This window comes from Pristiophorus japonicus, chromosome 16 (assembly GCF_044704955.1).
Source record: "Pristiophorus japonicus isolate sPriJap1 chromosome 16, sPriJap1.hap1, whole genome shotgun sequence".
Taxonomy (NCBI): domain Eukaryota; kingdom Metazoa; phylum Chordata; class Chondrichthyes; family Pristiophoridae; genus Pristiophorus; species Pristiophorus japonicus.
Window position 1 is genome coordinate 137,897,179 of NC_091992.1, and position 24,706 is coordinate 137,921,884.

A 24,706-nucleotide genomic window follows, 5' to 3' on the forward strand; every position below is an offset into this window, starting at 1 on the left:
CAAACTGTACACAATACTCCAGGTGTGGTCTCACCAGGGCCCTATATAATTGCAGTAAGATATATTTACTCTTATACTCAAATCTTCTTGTAATAAAGGCCAACATGCCATTTGCTTTCTTAATTGCTTGCTGTACCTGCATGTTAACTTTCAGTGATTCGTGTACAAGGACAGCCAGGTCCCTCTGAACAGCAACCTTTCCCAATCTCACACCATTTAAAAAATACTCTGCTTTTCTATTTTTCCGACCAAAGTGGATAACTTTCAGACCAGCCAGACCAGGCTGGGTTTCCAATGGAAAATGATGGGCAGGTAAAGACCCTCTGGCCCATCCAGCCTGTCCCACACAATTGCAATACCTTGTGTATCACAACATGTACAGTCCACCTCACCCAAAACCATCTGACCTCCTGGGAGAGGCAAAAAAGAGAGATATTTTTTTTTTTTTTTTTAAAAACAGGCCAATTTGGTGGAGGGGGGGGGGGGGGGGGGAGGGGGCGGGGAAATCTGGGAAATTCCTCTCCGACTCATCTAGATGATCGAAAGTAGTTCAGATCATCACTCTGGCCATTAAATTCCCTGCAGGACCTGTTATGTATGTAAATCTGTAATTACCATGTCTAACTACTAGAGAGCTTATCCCCTGGAATCCCAAGGGATCCCACAATCCCTTGGGAGCACCTGTATATAAGGAGGCCTCAAAGGCTGGAGAGGCACTCTCAGATCTGTAATAAAAGGACTACGATCACACTTACTTTGAGCTTGCAGTATCCAGTCTGACTCCTTATCCAAGACTTAACAACTGGTGATGAGATATAGATGACGAACCTCAACGCAACAATGCAGAGAACTGTGGGCATCCTGGAGAAATTTTCAGAGGGAGATGATTGGGAAACCTTCGTGGAGCGACTTGACCAATACTTTGTGACCAACGAGGTGGAAGGAGAAGGGAACACTGCCAAACGAAGGGCGATCCTCCTCACTGTTTGCAGGGCACCAACATATGGCCTCCTGGAAAAACCTGCTCCCTCCAGCAAAACCCACAGACAAGTTGTACGGTGAGTTGTGCACACTGGTCCGGGAGCATCTAAACCCAAAGAAAAGTGTTCTGATGGCGAGGTATCAGTTCTACACTTACAAGAGGTCTGAAGGTCAGGAAGTGACGAGCTACGTTGCCGAGCTAAGGCGCCTTTGCAGGACATTGCGAATTTGAAGGATACTTGGAGTATATGCTCAGGGACTTCTTTGTACTTGGCATTGGCCATGAAGTAATACTTCGCAAACGTTTGACTATAGAGACCCCAACCTTGAGTAAAGCCATGGCGATAGCACAGGCGTTTATCTCCACCAGTGACAATAACACTAGTGCTGCTGCAAGTACTGTGAACAAAGTAACATTGTTTTTGAATTGAAATGTACATGGCAGGAATTACACGTCTGTAGTTGCATGTCCGCAGATGACTCAGAGAGCGCCATCAAGGGTGGTGAATACAAGGCAATTAACACCTTGTTAGCGCTTCATGTCACTTCAAAGGATACGTGGAACAATAGGACACCTCCAACGTATATGCAGGCGAGCTGCAAACCCTGCTAATCCTGCAAACCACCATGTTGCAGAGGAGGACAGATCCATGGTGGATCATGACGAACCAGAGCCTCAAACCGAGGAGGCAGAGGTATATCGGGTGCACACATTTACCACAAAGTGTCCCCCGATAATGCTGAAGGTTGAATTAAATGGACTCCCGGTGTCCATGGAGCTGTACAAGGGCGCGAGCCAGTCCATAATGAATAAAAAGACTTTCAATAAGTTGTGGTGCAACAAGGCTTCAAGGCCAGTCCTGACTCCCATTCGTACCAAACTTAGAACGTACACCAAGGATCTGATTCCCATAATTGGCAGTGCAACCGTAAAGGTCTCTACGATGGAGCAGTGCACGATTTACCACTCTGGGTGGTACGGGGCGATGGCCCCACGCTGTTCCACAGGAGCTGGCTGGGAAAGATATGCTGGAGCTGGGAAAGATATGCTGGAACTGGGACGACATCCAAGCACTTTTGTCCGTCAACAACACCTCATGTGCCCAGGTCCTAAGCAAGTTCCCCTCACTGTTCAAACCAGGCATCGGGAAGTTCCAACGAGCAAAAGTGCAGATCCATTTGATTCCGGGGGCACGACCCATCCATCACAAGGCCAGAGCGGTACCTTATATGATGAGAGAGAGGGTGGAGATCGAGCTGGACAGGCTGCAATGAGAGGGCATCATTTCGCCGATCAAATTCAACGAGTGGGCCAGTCCGATTGTTCCAGTCCTCAAGGGAGACGGCACCGTCAGACTCTGTGGTGATTACAAAGTGACTATCAATCATTTCTCACTGCAGGATCAATACCCGCTACCGAAGGCAGACGACTTATTTGCGACGCTGGCGGGAGGGAAAATGGTCACGAGGCTGGACTTGACCTCGGCCTACATGACGCAGGAGCTGGAGGAATCTTCGAAGGGTCTCACCTGCATCAACACGCACAAAGGTCTCTTCATTTACAACAGATGCCCGTTTGGGATTCGATCGGCCGTGATATTCCAGAGGAACATGGAAAGCTTACTGAAGTCGTTCCCGTGCACCGTGGTCTTCCAGGACAACACCTTGGTTACAGGTCGGGACACCGTCGAGCACCTGCAGAACCTGGAGGAGGTTCTTAGTCAGCTTAATCATGTGGGGCTCAGGCTAAAACGCTCGAAGTGCGTTTTCCTGGTGCCTGAAGTGGAGTTCCTGGGGAGAAGAATCGCGGCGGACGGCATCAGGCCCACCGATTCAAAGACGGAGACAATCAAAAACGCACCGAGGCCACAGAACGTGACGGAGCTGCAGTCGTTTCTAGAACTCCTGAACTACTTTGGTAACTTCTTACCGGGTCTTAGCACATTATTAGAACCCCTGCACTCTTTACTGCGTCAGGGAGATGAATGGGTATGGGGTAAAAGCCAAGAAAATGCCTTTGAGAAAGCTAGGAAGCTGTTATGTTCAAACAAATTGCTTGTGTTGTAAGATCCAGGTAAACGTTTGGTACTAGCATGTGATGCGCTGTCATACGGTGTCGGGTGTGTATTGCAACAAGCTAATGAATTTGGGAAATTGCAAACGGTTGTTTATGCATCCAGAAGTCTGTCTAAGGCCGAGGGGGCCTACAGTATGATTGTAAAAGAAGCGTTAGCGTGTGTTTATGGGGTAAAGAAAAGGCATCAATATCTGTTCAGGCTCAAATTTGAATTGGAAACCGACCATAAGCCGCTTATATCCCTCTGGGGATAAATACGAATGCATCGGTCCGCATCCAGAGATGGGCGCTCACGTTGTCCGCATACAACTACGCCATCCGCCGCAGGCCAGGCACAGAAAATTGGGCCGATGCTCTCAGTGGGCTGCCATTGCCCACCACAGGGGTGGAGATGGCACAGCCTGCAGATTTAGTTATGGTAATGGAAGCATTCGAGAGTGAGCAATCACCCGTTACCACCTGGATGAGCCGAATGGCCTACTCCTGCACCTATTTTCTATGTTTCTATGACCCCTTACTGTCATTAGTAAAAAAACTGTGTGCTCCACGGGAGTTAGTCTAATGTCCTATTGGAGATGCAGGAAGAAATAAAGTCGTACCAATGGCGCAAAGATGAAATGTCTACAGAGGCAGACTGCCTCCTATGGAGTAATCGGGCAGTTGTGCCAAAAAAGGGCAGGGACACTTTCATTAGTGATCTTCACAGTACCCACCCAGGCATTGTAATGATGAAAGCGATAGTCAGATCCCACGTGTGGTGGCCTGGTATTGATGCAGACTTAGAGTCCTGTGTGCACAAATGTAATACATGCTCGCAGTTAAACAATGCATCCAGGGAGGCGCCACTAAGTTTATGGCCTTGGCCCTCCAAACCATGGTCTAGGGTTCATGTCGACTATGGAGGCCCGTTCTTGGGAAAAATGTTTTTAATGGTTGTAGATGCGTACTCCAAGTGCATGTGTGATAATGTCGGCAAGCATGTCCGATGCCACCATTGAAAGCCTACGGGCCATGTTTGCCATGCACGACCTGCCTGATGTCCTTGTAAGTGACAATGGGCCATGCTTTTCCAGTGCCGAATTCAAGGAATTCATGACCCGCAATGGGGTCAAACATGTCATGTCTGCCCCATTTAAGCCAGTGTCCAACGGTCAGACAGAACGAGCAGTTCAAACAATCAAGCAGAGCTTGTAAAGGGTAACTGAAGGCTCACTGCAGACTCGCTTATCCCGAGTCCTGCTTAGTTACCGCACAAGACCCCACTCGCTCACCGGGGTCCCTCCCGCTGAACTGCTCATGAAAAGGGCAATTAAGACAAGGCTCTCGTTAGTCCACCCTGATCTACACAAACAGGTAGAGAGCAGGCGGCTTCAACAGAATACATATCATGATCGCACAAATGTGCCACGCGAAATTGAAAAGATCCTGTATTTGTGTTGAACTATGGACAAGGTCCCAAGTGGATTGCTGGCACCGTTTTGGCCAAAGAGAGGAGTAGGGTGTTTGTGGTTAAACTCGCAAATGGACTCACCTGCAGGAAACACTTGGACCAAACCAAACTCAGATTTACGGACTATCCAGAACAACCCACAAGAGACTCTACCTTTTTCGATCCTCCAACACACACACAAGTGGCAACCGATCCAACGGTTAACCACAAAGCAGAACCCATTACCCGCAGCAGCCCAGCAAGACTCACCAGCCCCAGCAGCCCAGCAAGACTCACCAGCCCCAGCAGTCCAGCAGCCCAGCGATGGCCCAACAAACGACTCACCAAAATCACCAAAACCAGCATTTTCACCGAGACGATCAACCAGGGAAAGAAAGGCCCCAGATCGACTCACATTGTAAATAGTTACACTATGGACTTTGGGGAGGGGGGGGGGGGGGCAGGGGGAGTGTTATTATGTATGTAAACCTGAAACCTGTAATCACCATGTCTAACCACCAGAGGGCGTATCCCCTGGAGTCCCAAGGGATCCCACAATCCCTTGGGAGCACCTGTATATAAGGTGGCCTCACAGGCTGGAGAGATACTCTGAGATCTGTAATAAAGGACTGCGGTCACACTTACTTTGAGCTTGCAGTATCCAGTCTGACTCCTTATCCAAGACTTAACAGGACCGACCTTCTATAAGCGGTAATCTCCGCCCCAGCCAGAAACAAATTCAGCTTTCGCTTGAAGGGATTCAGCGAGTCTGCATCCACCACATGAAATGGCTGCTTGTTCCCGAGGTCGACTATTCTCTGAGAAATAAACCACCTCCTGATGTCTAACCTAGATCTAGCCTTATACAACTTAGATTTGTGCTCCCTGGTCCTGCCTAACCTATTTCATTGAAATAAGGACGCGCTTATTTGTACTGTGAAAATGACCGCACTGGTCCACCAATTTGTCTATAATTGGTCCCCTTGGAGGATAAGCCACACCCTGAAGTTTCTCTGGAATCTGTAACTTGAACAGCCCAGCCCAAGGTCTCACTGACTTTGCAAAATGTAACTTGATCCACTTTGAAGCCACAGAGTACAGAGCTCCCCAGAAGACACCAACGACCAGCCGAAGTGCCTTACCCCAGTCCAAGTGCTGCCTCCCCCAGCCGAAGTCTCTCCTTAGACTACCTCACCCTCCCCTCCACCACCATAGATGGGGCATTGTGTACAGATTGTTAACAGGTTTATTGGGTATGAAGTGAATAGTGACAGTGTCGTCACTTCTGGATTTCATCCATTCCAATGATGTCCCTTGTAGAGGGTTGAAAGAACGTGATCGGTCTTCCCAGAGTTCCCTCTCTCCCTTCCGATCCCCCCCCCCCACCCCCACCCATGTCTTTTCCCCCCCTTCTCTCTCGCTTTCCCCCTCCCCACCCCCCCTCCAAGTCTCTCTCCCTTTCGACCCCCCGCCCCCCCTCGCTCTCGGCTGTGTGGAATGAGAGCGAGGCCGCTCTTCCAGTTTGGGTGGAGCTTGACAGACGTATGCGCAGAAAAAACACAGTACAAATAGTTATTTCCATGAAATAACCGGTCAGCTGGAACACCGTCTACTCCCTTCATTATCTTATAAACCTCAATCATATCCCCCTAAGTCTACACTGCTCGAAGGTAAAGAGTCCCAACTCTTTTAACCTATCCTGATAACCAAGATGCTTTACACTTGGAAGTAGTCTCGTGGCCCTCTTCTGCACCCTTTCCAGAGCCTCAATATGAGGAGACCAAAAGTGGACACAAGAACATAAGAAATAGGAGCAGGAGTAGGCCATTATCACCTATCATTCTTCTGAACTCCAATGAGTCCAGGCCCAACCTACTCAACCTTTCCTCATAAGTCAACCCCCTCATCTCCGGAATCAACCTAGTGAATTTTCTCTGAACAGCCTCCAAAGCAAGTATATCCTTCCTTAAATACAGAGACCAAAACTGTACGCAGTATTCCAGGTATGGCCTCACCAATACCCTGTACAGTTGGAGCAGGACTTCTCTGCTTTTATACTCTATCCTCCTTGCAATAAAGGCCAACATTCCATTTGCCTTCCTGATTATAAAGTATTCCAAGTGCGGCCTGACTAAGGTCTTGTACAAGGACAAAACAGTACATAGAAACATAGAAAGATAGAAAATAGGTGCAGGAGTAGGCCATTCGGCCCTTCGAGCCTGCACCGCCATTCAATGAGTTCATGGCTGAACATGCAACTTCAGTACCTCATTCCTGCTTTCTTGCCATACCCCTTGATCCCCCTAGTAGTAAGGACTACATCTAACTCCTTTTTGAATATATTTAGTGAATTGGCCTCAACAACTATCTGTGGTAGAGAATTCCGCAGGTTCACCACTCTCTGGGTGAAGAAGTTTCTCCTCATCTCGGTCCTAAATGGCTTACCCCTTATCCTTAGACTGTGACCCCTGGTCCTGGACTTCCCCAACATTGGGAACATTCTTCCTGCATCTAACCTGTCTAAACCCATCAGAATTTTAAACGTTTCTATGAGATCCCCTCTCATTCTTCTGAACTCCAGTGAATACAAGCCCAGTTGATCTAGTCTTTCTTGATAGGTCAGTCCCGCCATCCCGGGAATCAGTCTGGTGAACCTTCGCTGCACTCCCTCAATAGCAAGAATGTCCTTCCTCAAGTTAGGAGACCAAAACTATACACAATACTCCAGGTGTGGCCTCACCAAGGCCCTGTACAACTGTAGTAACACCTCCCTGCCCCTGTACTCAAATCCCCTTGCTATAAAGACCAACATGCCATTTGCTTTCTTAATCGCCTGCTGTACCTGCATGCCAACCTTCAATGACTGATGTACCATGACACCCAGGTCTCGTTGCAGCTCCCCTTTTCCTAATCTGTCACCATTCAGATAATAGTCTGTCTCTCTGTTTTTACCACCAAAGTGGATAACCTCACATTTATCCACATTATACTTCATCTGCCATGCATTTGCCCACTCACCTAACCTATCCAAGTCACTCTGCAGCCTCATAGCATCCTCCTCGCAGCTCACACTGCCACCCAACTTAGTGTCATCCGCAAATTTGGAGATACTACATTTCATCCCCTCGTCTAAATCATTAATGTACAATGTAAACAGCTGGGGCCCCAGCACAGAACCTTGTGGTACCCCACTAGTCACTGCCTGCCATTCTGAAAAGTACCCATTTACTCCTACTCTTTGCTTCCTGTCTGATAAACAGTTCTCAATCCATGTCAGCACACTACCCCCAATCCTATGTGCTTTAACTTTGCACATTAATCTCTTGTGTGGGACCTTGTCGAAAGCCTTCTGAAAGTCCAAATATACCACATCAACTGGTTCTCCCTTGTCCACTCTACTGGAAACATCCTCAAAAAATTCCAGAAGATTTGTCAAGCATGATTTCCCTTTCACAAATCCATGCTGACTTGGACCTATCATGTCACCTCTTTCCAAATGCGCTGCTATGACATCCTTAATAATTGATTCCATCATTTTACCCACTACTGAGGTCAGGCTGACCGGTGTATAATTCCCTGTTTTCTCTCTCCCTCCTTTTTTAAAAAGTGGGGTTACATTGGCTACCCTCCCAGCGATAGGAACTGATCCAGAGTCAATGGAATGTTGGAAAATGACTGTCAATGCATCTGCTATTTCCAAGGCCACCTCCTTAAGTACTCTGGGATGCAGTCCATCAGGCCCTGGGGACTTATCGGCCTTCAATCCCATCAATTTCCCCAACACAATTTCCCGACTAATAAGGATTTTCCTCAGTTCCTCCTTCTTACTAGACCCTCTGACCCCTTTTATATCCGGAAGGTTGTTTGTGTCCTCCTCAGTGAATACCGAACCAAAGTACTTGTTCAATTGGTCTGCCATTTCTTTGTTGCCCGTTATGACTTCCCCTGATTCTGACTGCAGGGGACCTATGTTTGTCTTTTCTAACCTTTTTCTCTTTACATATCTATAGAAGCTTTTGCAGTCCGTCTTAATGTGCCCTGCAAGCTTCCTCTCGTACTCTATTTTCCCTGCCCTAATCAAACCCTTGGTCCTCCTCTGCTGAGTTCTAAATTACTCCCAGTCCCCAGGTTCACTGCTATTTCTGGCCAATTTGTATGCCACTTCCTTGGCTTTAATACTATCCCTGATTTCCCTTGATAGCCACGGTTGAGCCACCTTCCCTTTTTTATTGTTACGCCAGACAGGGATGTACAATTGTTGTAGTTCATCCATGCGGTCTCTAAATGTCTGCCATTGCCCATCCACAGTCAACCCCTTAAGTATCATTCGCCAATCTATCCTAGCCAATTCACGCTTCATACCTTCAAAGTTACCCTTCTTTAAGTTCTGGACCATGGTCTCTGAATTAACTGTTTCATTCTCTATCCTAATGTAGAATCCCACCATATTATGGTCACTCTTCCCCAAGGGGCCTCGCACAACGAGATTGCTAATTAATCCTCTCTCATTACACAACACCCAGCCTAAGATGGCCTCCCCCCTAGTTGGTTCCTCGACATATTGGTCTTGAAAACCATCCCTTATGCACTCCAGGAAATCCTCCTCCACCGTATTGCTTCCAGTTTGGTTAGCCCAATCTGTATGCATATTAAAGTCACCCATGATAACTACTGCACCTTTATTGCATGCACCCCTAATTTCCTGTTTGATGCCCTCCCCAACATCACTACTACTGTTTGGAGGTCTGTACACAACTCCCACTAACGTTTTTTGCCCTTTGGTGTTCTGCAGCTCTACCCATATAGATCCCACATCATCCAAGCTAATATCCTTCCTAACTATTGCATTAATCTCCTCTTTAACCAGCAATGCTACCCCACCTCCTTTTCCTTTTATTCTATCCTTCCTGTATGTTGAATACCCATGGATGTTGAGTGTCCTACAGATATACCCCAACACCCTATTTGCTCTAGCTATTGCTGCATGGCATTGCTCATGTACCTTTAAAGATGTATGCACTAGAATACCCAAATCTCTTTCGATCTCCACCATCTTTAATGCCTTTCCCTGCAGGGTTTATGAATGTTGAGCATTTGCCCTGCCCACATGCATAACACTGCACTTATCTAAGTTGTACATCATTTTCCAGTCATGAGCCCAGTCTCCCAACACAGTAAGATCTGCCTGAATCAGACGAGCCTCTTCGACAGTTCGAACACTCCCACAGATCTTGGTATCATCTGCAAATTAGCAAATTGTGTCGCCAACCCTGAATCCAGATCATTCATAAAAATAGTCAAAAGCAACGGTCCCACCACTGATCCCTGCGGGACACCACTGGTGACTGGTCTCCAAACCAATCCAAATCCATCTATAAGTACTCTTTGCCTGCATCCTGCCAGCCAGTTCTGTATCCAGCTCAATATATTTCACTAATACCAGAGGCTCCAATCTTTAGAGAAGCCTCTTGTGCGGCACGTTGTCAAAAGCTTTTTGGAAATCTAAGTAGACAATGTCTACTGGGCTTCCCTCATCCATCAACTTTGTAACTTCTTCAAAAAATACAATTAGATTTGTCAGACATGACCTCTTTATGAAGCCATGTTGGGTGTCCCTAATATGTCCCTCCCTATCCAAGTATTCATATATTGCATCCCTAATGATTCTTAAACTGATGGGCCTATAGTTACCCGGGTCTGCCTCGTCACCTTTTTAAAAAAAATGGGGACTACATTAGCCTCCTTCCAATCTGTAGGAACCATTCCAGAGTGCAGTGAGCTATTAAACACACAGGCCTGGAGCTCGCACAGCACATGTCCCGCCTCCCGCAGGACCCTCGGATGGATATCATCTGGTCCTGCTGCTCTATTTATTTTTAAATTCTTAATTCTTTCTATTGTTATATATGTGGACTTGTATTTACTCTGTACAGCCACCAGAGGGCTCATCCCCTAGCGTCCCAAGGGATCCCATAATCCCTTGGGAGCACAGGTATTTAAGGAGGCTTCACAGGTTGGAAAGGCACTCTGGAGACCTGCAATAAAAGACTATGGTCACACTTTACTTTGAGCTCAGTGTTCAGTCTGACTCTTTCGCCGTACACAACAACTGGCGACGAGATACAAATAGCGAACCCAAGGATGCAGAGAACAGTGGGCATTCTGGAGAAATTCTCGGAGGGAGTTGATTGGGAAACTTCTGTGGAGCAACTCGACCAATACTTCGTGGCCAATGAGCTAGATGGGGAAGAGAACGCTGCCAAACGAAGGGCGATCCTCCTCACCGTCTGTGGGGCACCAACGTATGGCCTCATGAAGAATCTGCTTACTCCAGTGAAACCCATGGAGAAATCGTACGACGATTTGTGCACACTGGTCCGAGAGCATTTGAACCCGAAGGAAAGCATTCTGAAGGCGAGGTACCGGTTCTACACCTACAAAAGGTCTGAAGGCCGGGAAGTGGTGAGTTAGGTCGCCGAGTTAAGACGCCTTGCAGGACATTGCGAATTTGAAGGACATGCTCAGAGACTTTTTCATACTTGGCATTGGCCACGAAACCATACTTCGCAAACTTTTGACTGTTGAGACCCCAACCTTGAGTAAGGCCATAGCGATAGCCCAGGCGTTCATTGCCACCAGTGACAATACTAAGCAAATCTCTCAGCACACAAGTGCTGCTACAAGTACTGTGAACAAAGTGATGTTGTTTTCAAATCGTAACGTACAGGGCAGGTCACACATACCTGCAGCTACATGTCCGCAGATGTCTCAGAGTCCACCATCAAGGGTGATGAATGCAAGGCCATTAACACCTTGTTGGCGCTGCGGGGGTGATCATCATTTCCATTCATGCCGATTCAAAGAGTACGTTTGCAAGGGCTGTGGAACAATGGGACACCTCCGAGTGTGCAGGCGAGCTGCTAAGCCTGTTAAACCTGCAAACCATCATGTTGCAGAGGAGGACAGATCCACGGAGGATCACGACAAACCAGAGCCTCAGACCGAGGAAGCAGAGGTACATGGGGTGCACACCTTCACCACGAATTGTCCCCAGATAATGCTGAACGTTGAATTAAATGGACTCCCGGTGTCAATGGAGCTGGACACGGGTGCAAGCCGTCATGGGCAAAAAGACTTTCGAAAGGCTGTGGTGTAACAAGGCCTCAAGGCCAGTCTTAACTCCAGTTCGCACGAAACTAAGAACTTACACGAAAGAACTGATTCCTGTAATCGGCAGTGCTACCGTAAAGATCTCCTACGATGGAACGGTGCACAAGCTACCACTCTGGGTGGTACCGGGCGATGGTCCCACGCTGCTCAGCAGGAGCTGGCTGGGAAAGATACGCTGGAACTGGGACGACGTCCGAGTGCTATCGCCTGCTGACGACACTTCGTATGCCCAGGTCTTAAACAAATTTCCTTCGCTGTTCGAACCAGGCATCGGGAAATTCCAAGGAGCAAAAGTGTTGATCCACCTAATTCCGGGGGCGCGACCCATCCATCACAAGGCGAGAGCAGTACCGTACATGATGAGGTAGAGGGTAGAGATCGAGCTAGACTGGCTGCAAAGAGAGGGCATCATTTCAACGATCGAGTTCAGCGAGTGGGCCAGTCTAATTGTCCCAGTCCTCAAGGGAGACGGCACCATCAGAATCTGTGGCGATTACAAAGTAACTATCAATCGTTTCTCCCTGCAGGACCAATACCCACCACCGAAGGCCGACGACCTCTTTGCAAAGCTGGTGGGAGGAAAGACGTTCACGAAGCTGGATCTGACTTCAGCCTACATGACGCAGGAACTGGAGGAATCATCGAAGGCCCTCACCTGCATCAACACGCACGAAGCTCTTTTTGTTTATAACAGATGCCCGTTTGGAATCCGATCAGTGGCGGCGATATTCCAGAGAAACATGGAAAGTTTACTGAAGTCGGTCCTACACTCCGTGGTCTTCCAGGACAACATCTTGGTCACTGGTTGGAACACAGTCGAGCATCTGCAGAACCTAGAGGAGGTTCTTAGTCGACTCAACCACGTGGGGCTCAGGTTAAAATGCTCAAAATGCGCCTGAAGTGGAGTTCCTGGGAAGGAGGATTGCGGTGGACGGCATCAGGCCCACCAACATGAAGATGGAGGCAATCGAGAATGCACCGAGGCCACAGGACGTGACGGAGCTGCAGTCGTTTATGGGACTCTTGAATTACTTTGGTAACTTCTTACCGGGTCTCAGCACACTGTTAGAACCACTACATGTCTTACTATGAAAAGGGGGCGAATGGGTTTGGGGCAAAAGCCAAGAAAATGCCTTTGTAGAAGCGAGAAAATTGTTATGCTCAAACAAATTGCTTGTGTTGTATGATCCATGTAAGCGTTTGGTACTAGCATGTGATGCGTCGTCATATAGCGTCTGGTGTGTATTGCAACAAGCTAATGATTTTGGAAAACTGAAACCAGTTGCTTATGCATCCAGGAGTCTGTCTAAGGCTGAGAGAGCCGACAGCATGATTGAAAAAGAAGCATTAGCGTGTGTCTATGGGGTAAAGAAAATGCATCAATACCTGTTTGGGCTAAAATTCAAATTGGAAACTGACCATAAGCCACTTATAGCCCCGTTTTCCAAGAGTAAAGAGATAAATACCAAAGCATCGGCCCGCATCCAGAGATGGGCGCTCACATTGTCTGCATACAACTACACCATCCGGCACAGGCCAGGCACAGAAAACTGCACCAATGCTCTCAGTAGGCTGCCATTGCCCACCATGGGGGTGGAAATGGCGCAGCCCGCAGATCTAGCCATGGTTATGGAAGCATTTGAGAGTGAGCAATCACCAGTCACTGCCCGGCAGATCAAAACTTGGACAAGCCAGGATCCCTTATTATCTCTAGTCAATAGCTGTGTGCTTCACGGGAGCTGGTCCAGTGTCCCAGTGGAAATGCAGGAAGAGATAAAGCCGTTCCAGCAGCGCAAAGATGAACTGTCTATACAGGCAGACTGCCTTCTGTGGGGCAATCGAGTAGTGGTCCCCAAGAAGGGCAGAGACACCTTCATCAATGACCTCCACAGTACCCACCCAGGCATCGTAATGATGAAAGCAATAGCCAGATCCCACGTGTGGTGGCCCGGTATCGATGCGGACTTAAGAGTCCTGCGTTCACAGATGTAATACATACTCGCAGTTAAGCAATGTACCCAGGGAGGCGCCGCTAAGTTTATGGTCTTGGCCCTCCAAACCGTGGTCTAGGGTACACATCGACTATGCAGGCCCGTTCTTGGGTAAAATGTTCCTTGTGGTTGTAGACGCGTACTCCAAGTGGATTGAATGTGAGATAATGTCGGCTAGCACGTCCGCTGCCACGACTGAAAGCCTGCGGGCCATGTTTGCCACTCACGGCTTACCCGATGTCCTGGTGAGCGACAATGGGCCACATTGCTGAGTTCAAAGAATTCATGACCCGTAACGGGATCAAACATGTCACATCTGTCCCATTTAAACCAGCATCCAATGGTCAGGCAGAGAGAGCAGTGCAAACCATCAAGCAAGGCTTGAAGAGGGTAACTGAAGGCTCACTGCAGACTCGCCTATCCCAAGTCCTGCTTAGCTACCACATGAGACCCCACTCACTCACTGGGATCCCATCTGCTGAACTGCACATGAAAAGAGCACTTAAGACAAGGCTCTCGTTAGTTAACCCTGATCTACATGAACAGGTAGAGAGCAGGCGGCTTCAACAAAGTGCATACCATGATAGTGCAAATGTGTCACGCGAGTTTGAAATCAATGATCTTGTATTTGTATTAGATTATGGACAAGCTCCCAAGTGGCTTCCCAGCACTGTCGTGGCCAAAGAGGGGAGTAGGGTGTTTCGGGTCAAACTTTCAAATGGACTCATTCACCGGAAATACTTGGAACAAATCAAACTCAGATTCACGGACTATCCTGAGCAACCCACCTTGGACCCTACCTTTTTTGATCCCCCAACATACACACCAGTGGCAACCAGCACCATGGTTAACCATGAAGCAGAACCCATCATCCACAGCAGCCCTGCAGGGCCCAACACACCAGGCAGCCCAGGAAGGCCAGCTGCACAGCAGCCCAGCGAGGGCCCAACAAATGATTCAACAACACCAGTTTTCACACCGAGACGATCAACCAGGGGAAGAAGGGCCCCAGATCGACTCACATTGTAAATAGTTACACTATTGACTTTGGGGGGGGGGGTGGAGGGAGTGTTGTATGTAGACTTGTATTTACTCTGTACAGCCACCAGAGGGCTCATTCCCCGGAGTCCCAAAGGATCCCATAATCCCTTGGGAGCACAGGTATTTAAGGAGGCTTCACAGGTTGGAGAGGCACTCTGGCGACCTGCAATAAAAGACTACGGCCACACTTTACTTTGAGCTCAGTGTTCAGTCTGACTCTTTCCTCATACACAACACTTATCTATGTTAATGTTACTGATAAAACTAGTATTATTAAATACTAATTAGTTCTATTAGTTTTGTCAAACTTGATCATAAACACAACTCCAATCATTGACCAACCAGCATGGAGAGGAATATCCAATGGCGTGAAACACAACACATCAGTCCAGGTGCAGAGAAAGAAGAAAGACCCTTGAACAAGCAGAGACCAACAATGTAAATCAGCTTCCAGATGACAAGGTCAGTCCCTGGGGTCGTCTAAAATATTTGAATGAAAGGCAAGGTGTGCATAAAGGACAGTAGTCAGTTCTGGTGCTCAAACATACCGAACAATCTTCCATTAATGTCTGCACACAGCCGGAGTTATCGTTCTGGATACAACAGCCAGAGTTCCTCTCCCGATCTCGCTCTTCCTCAGTGAGTTCTGAGATGGATTGATCCCTCCGTAAGCAAGGAGAAAACTTTGCTCCAAGGTGAATGAGTGCATCCTGCAAATAGTCAAGAGTCTTCGGTATCTAACTGTCCATTCTAATAAGAACATAAGAATTAGGAGCAGGAGTCGGCCATTCGGCCCCTCGAGCCTGCTCCGCCATTCAATGGGATCATGGCTGATCTTCTACCTCAACTCCACTTTCCTGCACTATCCCTGTATCCCTTGATTCTCTTAATATCCAAAATCTATCGGTCTCTGTCTCGAAAATATTCAACGACTGAGCCTCCACAACCCTCTGGGGGAGAGAATTCCAAAGATTCACCACCCCCCGAGTAAAGAAGTTTCTCTGCATCTCAGTCCTAAATGGCCGACCCTTTATTCTGAGACTGTGACCCCTGGTTCTAAACTCCTCCCTGCATCTATCCTGTTATGCCCTGTAAGAATTTTGTATGTTTCAATGAAATCACCTCTCATTCTTCTAAACTCTAGAGAATATAGGCCTAGTCTACTCAATCTCGACTCATAGGACAATCCCTCCATCCCAGGAATCAGTCTGGTGAACCTTTGTTGCACTCCCTCTATGGCAAGTATATCCTTCCTTAGGTAAGGAGACCTAAACTGTACACAATACTCCAGGTGTGGTCTCACCGGGGCCCTATATAATTGCAGTAAGACGTCCTTACACTTATACTCAAATCCTCTTGTAATAAAGGCCAACATTCCATTTGCTTGTTTAATTTCTTGCTGTACCTTCATGTACAAGGACACCCAGGTCCCTCTGAGCACAAACATTTCCCAATCTCTCACCATATAAAAAACACTCTGTTCTTCTATTTCCCACCAAAGTGGATAACTTCACATTTCTCCACATTATATTCCATTTGCCATGTTCTTGCCCACACACTTAGCCTGTCTATATCCCCTTGAAGCCTCTTTGCATCCTCCTCACAACTTACATTCCCACCTAGCTTTGTATCATCAGCAAACTTGGATACATTACATTTGGTCCCCTCATCCAAATTATTGATATAGATTGTGAATAGCTGTTCCAAGCATTAATCCTTGCAGTACCCCACTAGTTACAGCCTGCCAACCCCCAAAATGACCCGTTTATTCCTAATCTGTTTTCTGTCCGTTAACCAATCCTCAATCCATGCTAGTATATTCCCCCAATCCCATGAGCCTATATAATTTTGTTCAATAACCTCTTGTGTGGCACCTTATCGAATGTCTTCTGAAAATCCAGATAAACATGCACTGGTTTCCCCTTATCTATTTTGCTAGTTACAACCTCAAAAAACTAAGAGATTTGTCAAACATGATTTCCCTTTCATAAATCCGTGTTGACTCTGCCCAATCCTATTATTATTTTCGAAGTGCCCTGTTACCACGTCCTGAATAATAGATTCGAGCATTTTCTCAACTACTGATGTCAGGCTAACTGGTCTGTAGTTCCCAGTTTTCTCTCTCCCTCCTTTCTTAAATAGTGGGGTTACAATTGCTACCTTCCAATCCGTGGGAACCGTTCTAGAATCTATGGAATTTTGGAAGATGACAACCAATGCATCCACTATGTCTATAGCCACCTCTTTCAAAATCCTAGGATGTAGGTCATCAGGTCCAGAGGATTTATCAGCTTTCAGTCCCATTAATTTCTTCAGTAGTATTCTTTTATTAATACAAATTTCTTTCAGTTTCTCATTCTCGTTAGACCCTTGGTTCTCCACTACTTCCGGGAGTTTTTTTGTGTCTTCTTCCATGAAGACAGACACAAAGTATTTGTTTAATTTCTCTTATTCCCCAGTATAATTTCTCCTATCTCAGCCTGCAAGGGACCCACATTTACTTTCGCTAATCTTTTCCTTTTTACATACCTATAGATGCTTTTACAGTCTGTCGCTAGTTTACTCTCATATTCTATTTTCCCTTTCTGTATCAATTTCTTGGTCCTCCTTTGCTGAATTCTAAAATCCTCCTGATCCTCAGGCTTACTGCTCTTTTGGCAACATTATAAGCCTCTTCCTTTGATCTAATACTACCTTTAACTTCTCTTGTTAGCCACGGTTGGATCACTTTTCCTGTGGGGTGTAAGGGAATGTATATTTGTTGTAAATTATGTATTCTTTAAATGCCAGCCATTGCTTGTCACCATCATACCTTTTAATGTTGTTTCCCAACCTACCTTAGCCAACTCACCCCTCACACCTACGTAGTTTGCTTTGTTTAGATTGAAGACCCTAGTTTTGGATTTAACTAAATCACTTTCAAACTTAATGTAAAATTCTATCATATTATGGTCACTCTTCCTGAAGGGCCCCTTTACTACAAGGTTATTAATTAACCCTTTCTTCTTGCACAATACTAAACCTAAAATAGCCTGTTCCGGAGTTGGTTCCTCAACATACTGATCTTGAAAACCATCTTATATACATTCCATGAATTCGCGCTCCACACTATTACTGCATATTTTGTTTGCCCAGTCTATATGTAGATTAAAGTCTCCCATGATTACTGTATTACCCTTGTTACATGTGTCTCTAATTACCTGATTGATACTGTGCCCTACATTACCAGTACTGTTCGGGGGCCTATAAACAACTCCCACCAATATTTTCTGCCCCTTGCTGTTTCTTAGTTCCACCCAAACTGATTCTGCTTCTTGATTTTCAGAGCCAAGATTCTTTCTCTCGATTGTCTTTATCCCATCCTTTATTATCAGGGCTACCCCGCCTCCTTTTCCAGTTTGCCTATCTCTTCTAAAAGTTAAGTATCCTGGAATATTTAGTTCTCAACCTTGGCCATTTTGCAACCACGTCTCCGTAATGGATATTAGATCAAACCTATTAATTTCTATCTGTGCTATTAATTCATCTATTTTGTAACAGATATGATGTGATTGGGATTACAGAGACATGGCTCCAGGATGTTCAGGGCTGGGAACTCAACATCCAAGGGTATTCAACATTCAGGAAGGATAGAATAAAAGGAGAAGGAGGTGGGGTAGCATTGCTGGTTAAAGAGGAGATAAATGCAATAGTTAGGAAGGATATTAGCTTGGATGATGTGCAATCTATATGGGTCGAGCTGCAGAACACCAAAGGGCAAAAAACGTTAGTGGGAGTTGTGTACAGACCTCCAAACAGTACTAGTAATGTTGGGGAGGGCATCAAACAGGAAATTAGGGGTGCATGCAATAAAGGTGCAGCAGTTATCATGGGTGACTTTAATATGCATACAGATTGGGCTAACAAATCTGGAAGCAATACGGTGGAGGAGGATTTCCTGGAGTGCATAAGGGATGGTTTTCAAGACCAATATGTCGAGGAACCAACTAGGGGGGAGGCCATCTTAGACTGGGTGATGTGTAATGAGCGAGGATTAATTAGCAATCTCGTTGTGCGAGGCCCCTTGGGGAAGAGTGACCATAACATGGTGGAATTCTACATTAGGATGGAGAATGAAACAGTTAATTCAGAGACCATGGTCCAGAACTTAAAGAAGGGTAACTTTGAAGGTATGAGGCATGAATTGGCTAGGATAGGTTGGCAAATGATACTTAAGGAGTTGACTGTGGATGGGCAATGGCAGACATTTAGAGACCGCATGGATGAACTACAACAATTGTACATCCCTGTCTGGCGTAAAAATAAAAAAGGGAAGGTGGCTCAACCGTAGCTATCAAGGAAAATCAAGGATAGAATTAAAGCCAAGGAAGTGGCATACAAATTGGCCAGAAATAGCAGCGAACCCGGGGACTGGGAGAAATTTAGCAGAGGAGGACAAAGGGTTTGATTAGGGCAGGGAAAATAGAGTACGAGAGGAAGCTTGCAGGGAACATTAAGACGGACTGCAAAAGCTTCTATAAATATGTAAAGAGAAAAAGGTTAGTAAAGGCAAACGTAGGTCCCCTGCAGTCAGAATCAGGCAAAGTCATAACAGGGAACAAAGAAATGACAGACCAATTGAACAAGTACTTTGGTTCGGTATTCACTAAGGAGGACACAAGCAACCTTCCGAATATAAAAGGGGTCAGAGGGTCTAGTAAGAAGGAGGAACTGAGGGAAATCCTTATTCGTCGGGAAATTGTGTTGGGGAAATTGATGGGATTAAAGGCCGATAGGCCTGATGGTCTGCATCCTAGAGTACTTAAGGAGGTGGCCTTGGAAATAGCGGATGCATTGACAGTCATTTTCCAACATTCCATAGACTCTGGATCAGTTCCTATCGAGTGGAGGGTAGCCAATGTAACCCCACTTTTTAAAAAAAGGAGGGAGAGAGAAAACAGGGAATTATAGACCGGTCAGCCTGACATCGGTAGTGGGTAAAATGATGGAATCAATTAGTAAGGATGTCATAGCAGTGCATTTGGAAAGAGGTGACATGATAGGTCCAAGTCAGCATGGATTTGTGAAAGGGAAATCATGCTTGACAAATCTTCTGGCATTTTTTGAGGATGTTTCCAGTAGAGTGGACAAGGGAGAACCAGTTGATGTGGTATATTTGGACTTTCAGAAGGCTTTCGACAAGGTCCCACACAAGAGATTAATGTGCAAAGTTAAAGCACATGGGATTGGGGGTAGTGTGCTGACGTGGATTGAGAACTGGTTGTCAGACAGGAAGCAAAGAGTAGGAGTAAATGGGTACTTTTCAGAATGGCAGGCAGTGACTAGTGGGGTACCGCAAGGTTCTGTGCTGGGGCCCCAGCTGTTTACATTGTACATTAATGATTTAGACGAGGGGATGAAATGTAGTATCTCTAAATTTGCAGATGACACTAAGTTGGGTGGCAGTGTGAGCTGCAAGGAGGATGCAATGAGGCTGCAGAGTGACTTGGATAGGTTAGGTGAGTGGGCAAATGCATGGCAGATGAAGTATAAATGTGGATAAATGTGAGGTTATCCACTTTAATGGTAAAAACAGAGAGACAGACTATTATCTGAATGGTGACAGATTAGGAAAAGGGGAGGTGCAACGAGACCTGGGTGTCATGGTACATCAGTCATTGAAGGTTGGCATGCAGGTACAGCAGGCGGTTAAGAAAGCAAATGGCATGTTGGCCTTCATAGCGAGGGGATTTGAGTACAGGGGCAGGGAGGTCTTACTACAGTTGTACAGGGCCTTGGTGAGGCCACACCTGGAGTATTGTGTACAGTTTTGGTCTCCTAACTTGAGGAAGGACATTCTTGCTATTGAGGGAGTGCAGCGAAGGTTCACCAGACTGATTCCCAGGATGGCGGGACTGACATATCAAGAAAGACTGGATCAACTGGGCTTGTATTCACTGGAGTTCAGAAGAATGAGAGGGGATCTCATGGAAACGTTTAAAATTCTGACGGGTTTAGACAGGTGAGATGCAGGAAGAATGTTCCCAATGTTGGGGAAGTCCAGAACCAGGGGTCACACTAAGGATAAGGGGTAAGCCATTTAGGACCGAGATGAGGAGAAACTTCTTCACCCAGAGAGTGGTGAACCTGTGGAATTCTCTACCACAGAAAGTTGTTGAGGTCAATTCACTAAATATATTCAAAAAGGAATTAGATGTAGTCCTTACTACTAGGGGGATCAAGGAGTATGGCGAGAAAGCAGGAATGAGGTACTGAAGTTGCATGTTCAGCCATGAACTCATTGAATGGCGGTGCAGGGCTTGAAGGGCCGAATAGCCTACTCCTGCACCTATTTTCTATGTTTCTATGTTGTTGCAAATGCTTTGTGCATTCAGATATAGTACAGTACCTTTAGCTCTGACCTTTGTCTATTTTTCCCTGAGATCACCTCAGTCAGTGAAGCCCTATGACCTTTGTTACTCTCTCTGTCCCTTCCTGACCAAAGTTGCTTATTTTTACCAAAAACTCTGCTCTAGAGCCTTGACATTTCTCTTGCTGCTTTTAAATTTACTCTTTCCTGAATCTTCTCTGATAATAAATCATATCAGCAGCAGCTTTACAGCTCATTGAATACTCACCGAGCGGGGTCCGATCCAGAAATTCTCCTGCTGCACATGCTCCACACTCTCGTACCCTTTATTCCTCAACACCTGCAAAAATGGAACTTGTTCAAAACATTTGCTGCATTGGTTCTCCTGTTTATCACCCATTGTTAATTTGAATTTAAGTTTCCTAAAGCCCCAGGTTATGGGGGACAATTGGTTTGGAGTGAGTGTAAGATGGTTAATTCTTGTTTAACACTCCGACAAGGCAGAAACAATTTCACCCACAGCCTTTCTCCAGATAAACAGCTCAGAACCAGAGAGTCCTAAAGTTCACACTCTTATTTCTTTCAACTGAAGTTCACTGTAATTTTTTAAAACACCCAATTAATATTGGGTAAAGGGGATAATAACAAGTGAAAATGTGAAGTCTCATTCGCCTCCTCCGAGACCTGCAGTCTGCACGAGCCATGGGCAAGAACAGTCTCTCACCTTCCCCGCACACATTATGGGTGATCCATAGTTTTAGTGAAAACAGCAGCCCTCAGAGTAAGAACTTATCGCAAAAAACCTTCCTCACTTTAATGATTTCACTTCATTGTCAATTGCCAATCAGCAGGCTTGAGCAAGGGCAGGCAGGGGGAGGGGCAGCGGCAGCGGTGGGCAGGGGGGGGGCGGGGGGAGGGGCAGGGGGAAAGTAGGGGGAGGGGTAGGGCCGGGCGGGGGAGGGGGGGTGAGTAGGGGGAAGGGCAGGGGTCGGTGGGGGGAGGGGCAGGGGCCGATGGGTGGGCGGGGGCAAGTAGGAGATGGGGGGGAGCCGGCAGGGGGAGGGAGGAGTAGGGGGAGGGGGAGGGGGAGGGGCAGACGGGGGGGGGGAGGCAGCAGGGAGAGGGGGAGTGGCGGGCGGGGGAGGGGGAGGTGCGAGTAGGGGGAGGGGCGAGTATGGGGAGGGGCAGGGGCTGACGGGGAGGGGGGGGGGGGGAGAAGTGCTGACACCTTCCAAATCCGTGCCCACCTTTCCCAGAACAGCATATTTGAATTCCTCCAATCCGGTTTCTGCGCCTGCCACAATATCAAAACGGCTCTCATCAAAGTCACAAATGACATTTTTTGTGACTGTGACAAAGATAAACTATCCCTCCTCATCCTTTGACACGGTTGACCACTCCATCCTTCTCCAACGCCTCTCCACCATGGTCCAGCTGGTGGGACTGCACTCGCCTGGTTCCATTCTTATCCATCTCATCGTAGTCAGAGAATCTCCTGCAACAGTTTCTCCTCCCCCCGCATCGTTACCTCTGGTGTCCCCCGAGGATCTGTCCTTGGCCCTCTCCTATTTCTCATCTACATGTTGCCCCTTGGCGATATCATCCGAAAACACAGCGTCAGTTTCCACATGTACAACTCCCCCGCCCCCTCAGAGATCTCTGCGCTTCTCCAATTGCGGCCTACTGAGCATCCATCGATTTCCATCACTCCACCAGTGGCCTAACCCCCTATTGAAGCCCAACCATTATTATAATTCTCTAATTAATGCCTATCCTACTTCGTGTTTGGGTTTAACCATCCTGAACATGTTTGCTTCGAACTCCAAGTCCTGGTCACTCTCACAGTAAAGCAGTTGCTGATACCAGCCTTCAAAGTGCCCTTCATTGATCTAATCTGTGCCCTGGACTCATTGCCTTGGCTTAACCTGCAGTAATGTTCTGGCCTAGAAATTAGTCGGATTGTTAGGAGGAGGCTCATGTGAAACATAAACACCAGCAAAGCCCAGTCAGCCCAAACAGCCCGTTTCCGTGACTGGTAACGCACTTACTAGCTTTGTTTTCACATGTTGTGCAAATCCCACTGGGGCGATTCCATACGTACCAATCGCCAGCAAGCTGATCAAAATGTGGACAAATGTAATCCAGTATGTGAAATAAGGCCTAGAAAATAAACAGCTGTTACACAGATAGTGAGAGACAGAGAAAGATAGACACAGATAGAGAGATAGATAGACAGAATCATAGAATGGTACAGCACAGAAGGAAGCCATTCAGCCAGTCGAGCCCGTACCGGCAAGAGCATCTCAGTTAGTCCCACTCCCCGCCCTTTCCCCGTAGCCTTGCGAATTTTTTTTCCTTCAGGAACTTATCCCACTCCCTTTGAAAGCCATGATTGAGTCTGCCTCCACCACTCTCTCAGGCAGCGCATTCCAGATCCTAACCAGCTCAGGCCGTGCATTCCAGATCCTCCACCCTCTCAGGCCGTGCATTCCAGATCCTCCACCCTCTCAGGCCGTGCATTCCAGATCCTCCACCAGCTCAGGCCGTGCATTCCAGATCCTAACCAGCTCAGGCCGTGCATTCCAGATCCTCCACCCTCTCAGGCCGTGCATTCCAGATCCTCCACCCTCTCAGGCCGTGCATTCCAGATCCTCCACCCTCTCAGGCAGCGCATTCCAGATCCTCCACCAGCTCAGGCCGTGCATTCCAGATCCTCCACCAGCTCAGGCCGTGCATTCCAGATCCTCCACCAGCTCAGGCAGCGCATTCCAGATCCTCCACCAGCTCAGGCCGTGCATTCCAGATCCTAACCAGCTCAGGCAGTGCATTCCAGATCCTAACCAGCTCAGGCCGTGCATTCCAGATCCTAACCAGCTCAGGCCGTGCATTCCAGATCCTAACCAGCTCAGGCCGTGCATTCCAGATCCTCCACCCTCTCAGGCCGTGCATTCCAGATCCTCCACCCTCTCAGGCCGTGCATTCCAGATCCTCCACCAGCTCAGGCAGTGCATTCCAGATCCTCCACCCTCTCAGGCAGTGCATTCCAGATCCTCCACCAGCTCAGGCAGCGCATTCCAGATCCTCCACCCTCTCAGGCAGTGCATTCCAGATCCTCCACCAGCTCAGGCAGCGCATTCCAGATCCTCCACCCTCTCAGGCAGTGCATTCCAGATCCTCCACCCTCTCAGGCAGTGCATTCCAGATCCTAACCACTCGCTGCGTAAAAAAGTTATTCCTCATGTTGCCTTTGGTTCTTCTGCCAATCGCCTTAAATCCGTGTCCTCTGGTCCTCGACCCTTTGGCCAATGGGAACAGTTTCTCTCTATCTACTCTGTCCAGACCCCTCATGATTTTGAACACCTCGATCAAATCTCCTCTCAACCTTCTCTGCTCCAAGGAGAACAACCCCAGCTTCTCCAGTCTATCCACGTAACTGAAGTCCCTCATCCCTGGAACCATTCTCGTAAATCTTTTCTGCTCCCTTTCTAAGGCCTTCACATCCTTCCTAAAGTGCGGTGCCCAGAATTGGACACAATACTCCAGTTGGGACCGAACCAGTGTTTTATACAGGTTCATCATAATTTCCACACTTTTGTACTCTGTGCCTCTATTTATGAAGCCCAGGATCGCGTAAGTTTTTTTAACCACTTTCTCAACCTGCCCTGCCA

The 24,706-nt window shown here is 47.2% G+C and overlaps 1 protein-coding gene across 1 annotated transcript in view; it reads right to left on the reverse strand.

Annotated features, from left to right (window-relative positions):
* Positions 1-24,706, reverse strand: part of LOC139226237 (inactive rhomboid protein 2-like) — a 93,826-nt gene that overhangs the window by 44,036 nt on the left and 25,084 nt on the right. The window contains exons 8-10 of the mRNA XM_070856858.1: positions 23,087-23,198; positions 21,307-21,378; positions 15,238-15,399 (exon numbers count right to left, since the gene is read on the reverse strand). Of these exons, the coding sequence (XP_070712959.1) occupies positions 15,238-15,399; positions 21,307-21,378; positions 23,087-23,198 (346 nt within the window). The remainder of the gene's footprint in view (positions 1-15,237; positions 15,400-21,306; positions 21,379-23,086; positions 23,199-24,706) is intronic.